At 43.3% G+C, this 5,586-nt stretch overlaps 1 protein-coding gene across 1 annotated transcript in view; it reads right to left on the bottom strand.

Annotated features, from left to right (window-relative positions):
- The window catches only part of stau2 (staufen double-stranded RNA binding protein 2), a gene marked incomplete at its 3' end in the record, with an annotated part of 79,450 nt that overhangs the window by 38,021 nt on the left and 35,843 nt on the right, over window positions 1–5,586 (bottom strand). The window contains 1 exon segment of the mRNA XM_035652551.1: window positions 5,138–5,195. Within this exon segment, the coding sequence (XP_035508444.1) occupies window positions 5,138–5,195 (58 nt within the window).

Below are 5,586 nucleotides of genomic sequence, written 5' to 3'. Positions count from 1 at the left end.
GTGTGTGTGTGTGTGTGCATACATCTGTGTTTGTGTGTGTGTGTGTGTGTGTGTGTGTGTGTGTACAGACCAACAGCTGGGAGAAAGCGCTGGAGTGAGCGTATGACTGACAGGCCACTTCCTGTTTGAGTTAACATTACCATCACACATAGATACACACATACAAAGACAGACATTTTCTTGCACACTTGTAGCCTACTCTGGTCTTAGTTTCTGGGAACCTGCAGACAGTATTTCCCATTATGAACAATGAAGTTTGCGTTCCTTTCCAGAGCAGCAGAGAAGCTGAAGGAAACAGCAATGAAATCCAGGACTTATTACTCATACTACAACAAACTGCCCTATGCCAGCAATGACACAACTGCTCGGATTTTTTCCCCCCTCCCAATCCCGATGACAACTTTAATTTGAATTTACGCAAGTAAAACTCACAGGCCTGTGAATTCTGAATCTATCGCAAAAAATTAAAGGTGTTAGCCAACATGACATCAGCTGTGGACAAAGAATACTGTGGTGGTGGGGGCTGGGAACAGTGTGTGTGTGATGGTCTGCCTAAGTGTGTGTGGGCGTGCCCGTGAGGATGTTTGCATGTTTGCATGTGATTGAGTGCCTGAAGCTGGTGTCAGCTGATGGAGAGCAAGAGCGTGACAGCAAGAGAAAGAGCGAAAGTGAGACAAAGGAGCAGAGACAGTGAGAGTGAATGAGTAAGAGTGACGGAGTGTGTTTGTGCGTGAGGATGTTGGGTAAAGATTGTGCAACTGTGTACATGAAGTGGGAGAAAGTTAGAAGAGCAGGGGAGAAGCAGAGTGAGGCGGAGAAGTAGGGGGAATGAAAGAGTAAGGGAGAGTGTGTGTTTGTGGTGCTGGTTCCAGACTCGGCGTCCGGTGGGCCAGGGGAGCGCTGGAGGGAAGCCAGAGCCAAGCATGAGACTGATCGAAAACAGATAGGGCCGGAGCCCACCGCTATAAATCACCACGGTGGAGCAAGACCCTCACATAGTTCACACAAGCACACAACGCACAGACACACATTCACGCACACACAAATATGCACAGCAGGAAATGAAATGTGGCAACTCGAGTGAAAAGCCCTGCTGCAATACCCATGGGAATAGAAGGGAGAAAAATTGCTCTCTTCTTACTTCTTTTTCTTCTTCTTTCCTTTTACACTCCCTTCCTGTCTTCTAAGCCACCCTGTTTGTTGTAGCACTGCATCCCACGGCTCACACGGGGCAAAGGACACAACCACACACTTCCATACACACACATACACAAAAACTGAGTACTTGTGGGGGCTTGAGGGGTGTGTGTGTGTGTGTGTGTGTGTGTGTGTTCTATGTGGAACAGCAAGAATGGAAGGACACAGCCATAAGTGAACAGCCTGTGACACATTTACCTATTTTCTGCTGCTTTGCCTTGCGTAATACAGCAACAGTCTTTATGTGGAGTACAGCCGGCCAACGGCAGTTTTGTAGAGAGCAGTTTGTACGTTAGCTCAGGTACAACTGTGACACAGCTTAACCATATTCTTAGCCACAATTATACTCTTTTTATAACAGCAATAAAGTTATTCATAAACCTCATTGGTTTATTACTTAATCTGTCTGTCATGCCACACCATGCCACCTACCACAAGCAAATTCTCAACCTGTTTTTTTTTTTTTTTGTAATAGCCATTGCATTTTGTAGATAAATCTTTATGTAGCTTTTACTGATGCCTTGACTGGCAGAGTACGCCTTTTGATGTAGGATTCACAAACAATAGAAGACAAAAGCCGATGGAGGGATGGAATTCCCGCAATGCAGAAGACAATAGTGAATCCTGAGTTCAGTAGTACCGTGTTTAGTGATATTGTTGACTATCTGATGGTATGAATCATCCCTGCCCATGGTTTGTTTGGGATAATAAACAGATTATCCTCCTGTGGTTGATATATGTGCCGTTTTCTACTGACCTGTATATTATCAAAACACACCACAAACCTCCAAATCAACCAGGACTAAAATCTTATGGCTTATAACTTTAAAGAAAAAAAAAAAAGAAGTGCTTCGATGTACTCTCTCCAGTTGAACCCCTCGAGCTTGTTGCACCTACAGCCAGCATCCCTGAAGTGTGTGGTTGGGTGCGGCAACCATAATGTCACCATGTGCTACAATTGTATTGAATAGTGAAAAAGGAACTTAGCAGTGAAACAGCTCCTGTAATTTGAAACACTAGTAAAGTCTGCCAAGAGCTGAATGTGAAAATATCCACAAGAAGAAGCTATTGGATTTCAACTTTGATTGCACAGAAATGAGTCAAGGCAAACAACTCATTTTATTTGTTTTCTCAAAAAAAACCAGCACAAACTACAATTAGCACTGTTTATCGCATAAAATATGTTACAATAATTCTGAGGCCAGAGCTTATTTTTTAGTGAGTACGCTGCATTTTCTGCAAACTGATTTAGTTATTCCCACTTTTATTCAATAAACTGCATAGTCAATCAAAACAACGGACAAACCAGAAACATCTTCCATTCAGCAATCATAGACACACACACACACAGAAAACCGAGACCAGCTGTATCTGTTTGAATGAGTTGTAAATGGTGTTTATGCAATAAACATTATTCAGACATTAGCGTCGTGTGAGTGTTGTGCGGTTTGGGCAACTTTAAAGAGGTAATTAGCAGATAGTTAAGCCTCACGCTGAGTGTGAGATAAACTATGAGTGGGAATGGCACGGGACCAAAGGCACGCTCCGAGCCAACAATAGGAATAATCACCAAATAAGGAAGACTTCGTTTCCCAGGGGGCTCTGCTCTGGAGGTATTGGGCAATTCCTGGAGTTTGGGCTACCATAGAAACCACAACCACCAACATAGTTTATCCAACAGAACAACCATTTATCTATAAACACAATTTAGATGACATATCTTTCAGAAAATTGGACTAAATCACACATATGAGTGCTATATAAAGTTGTGGCAGGGGCTCTGTTCTCATCTGGATTCTGTATATTAACTCTGGAACAACAATGTGCAAACACAAAGAGGCAGAGTGATTAGTCTTACCAATCTGCTTTGTGCTTTTCAACATGAGAAAGCTGAAACATCACATTGATTCTCCTCTCCAGACTGAAGCTGGATACCAATGTCACAGCACTGCAGCACTCGCAAAACCCTTCATTAGGGCCGAGTGACGACAGCACATTCAAATCTAATAAGGCTATCTGTTTGTTTTCCACTCCGCTGCTCCACATCTCACAGACTGTTCATTTGTCCCTTAAACTGCTCTTTCTCAAACTTGCTGGCATTTAGTTTGCTGGCATCCAGAGCGAGACTGCTTGCAGTGTGTCCTTTTATCAAGCTGGGACATCACAACAAATTAAGCTCAGACGTTATTATGATACACATAAATCTGCTTAAGCAACACCATGACTATGAATTCTTTGCATTTTTACACCTGTAATAAATATTTACTTACTTAACTCCCACACCATGTGGAATAAATGGAAAAATAACATCGCTGCCAGACCAGGAAACAGAAAATAGAATGTGATGTCTCGAAATAGCGTTTGACTTTCAGAGAGAGTTTTTTCACTGTTTTTATTTTGATTACAGACAAGACAGCCAACTTAACAGATACAGCTGATAGAGACCAGCTGTTTCCTACAAAATTGCATCCTTACGCATTTTATTCCTATCCTCCTCTATAAATGAAATGTCCCTTAAGGCCACCACAATCCCATGTAAATTCAAACATAAATCCTGTCATGAAACTATTTTGTGTTTGTCTACAGTTAAAAATGTCCTTAAGTAGAGGATTTTTTCCAAATGACGTGATGATTTAGGAGGTTGTCTACTCCACGTCTGCATTTGTTTCCTATCTGGTTAAGTAACCAGGTTACTGTCAGCTTACTGAAGCAAGTGAGAATCTTTTACGATATATTAGCACTACACCTGCAGCTATAGCAGCATTGTCAGCCAAAAGAGGTCTGGTGATCTGACATGTTGGTTTTCGATGCACAACAGGACTGGGAATTTACAGCCATGCAAGCAACTCTATGAGGCCCCTCGGTGCTTTGAGCTGAATGTTCTCCAGCATGATAAAATACTCACAATGATAATGCTAACATACTGATGTTTAGTAGGTGTAATGTTTACCATCTTAGTTTAGTGTGTTAGCATGGTAATAGTTGCTAATAATCACTAAGCACAAAGTACAGTTGAGGATGATGGGAATTTGATTATTACAGGATTCATTCTCTGGGGACCATGGCCGTACACAGTTCCATGGCAATCCAACAAATAGTTATAGTCCAGATATTTAAGTCTGGACCTACCTGGTGGCCGACTGAAAACCAGATCCAGAGAGGCTGGATCATCTGGGCTCGACTCAAACTGGAGGGACAGAAAAAAGTCTAAAATGATTTAATATGTTGAAGAGACCTGCATCTAAACTTGTGACACCATGTGCCAAGAACTGCCAACTGCATCAAGAAAGAAGTCACAGGCTATTCAATAGACTAATCAGAAGGGAAATGATAAAGATATACAGTGTGAAGGACTATATTTATAATACATCAGTACTGCTATTGGGTTACTATGAGCTTCCTTTGTAGCAGTGTTTGTGTAAAGATGATTAAGTTGCTTCAAACCTCCAGCACTTTTTCATGAGCTCTTTATCTTATTTTGTCTACAGCTGGTACGTGGAAGAGACACACAGCTGAGTGAGATATATCTGGCATCACGTATATCCTCATATCATCTCATCATATATCCTGTCTCACAATTTTGTGTCTCTGTGTGCAGGATTATTGGTACGTGTGTGCGCATCTGCGCTGTGCTTGTGTGTTAATCCTGAGTGAAAGGCTACGTTTCTTTGCACAGGAAGGCAGTGGGGGGACTCCCCGGAGGGCCTCAGTGTGCCGGCCCTGTAAGCCTGTGTGAATGAGCCTGAATTCGCAGGCTCCCCACGAGGACGCACGGCCGATTAAGCTGACAGTCAGAAGCCCATTGACCAGTCACAGAGATTAAACGCCGGGCCATCTCGGCGACTAAAACCACCTGCGGGATGGAGGGAGCGATGGAGAGCCAGAGAGGGAGGCGGAGAAGGAAATGGAAAGAGACACAGGGGGACGTGCCCATACTCACTGTTACTTGTCGCTTCGGTAAATGACGCCTTTTGTCCGTTCCAGCCTTTGTTGTCCATCTGTAGTGATGCGGAGAGAGGGAGAGAAGGGGGAGGTAAGAGAGATGTAGATTCCTGAACAGACAGCTTTTTCACGCATGTCAGACGAGTTCCTTCCTACTGTTTGGGCCACAAAGAGACAAGCGGTCACAGGAGGGGATGCTTAAGGAGCCTAGTGTCTGTCTAGGCCAACTACTTAATTAGGGGGGTTGTCAGTGTTTGGTAACTTAAAAAAAAGGCTCCTATTCAGTGTTACTTCTGCTGTGGTATGCGTGTCTGCCTGCACAAACACACACCGCCACAGACACACGCGTGTGAAACTGAAAAACAAATCATTTCTGTGTGTGACATGGCTGTAAACAAATGTGGGATGCGTTTGTTTTAAACTCTCTCCCCCCCCCCCCCCCCCCCC

This window comes from Morone saxatilis, unplaced genomic scaffold, assembly GCF_004916995.1.
Source record: "Morone saxatilis isolate NCDOM2014 unplaced genomic scaffold, NCSU_SB_2.0 Contig0, whole genome shotgun sequence".
Classification (NCBI taxonomy): domain Eukaryota; kingdom Metazoa; phylum Chordata; class Actinopteri; family Moronidae; genus Morone; species Morone saxatilis.
The sequence above is the reverse complement of the archived record's forward strand: the minus strand, read 5'-3'. Positions and strand labels throughout refer to the sequence as shown.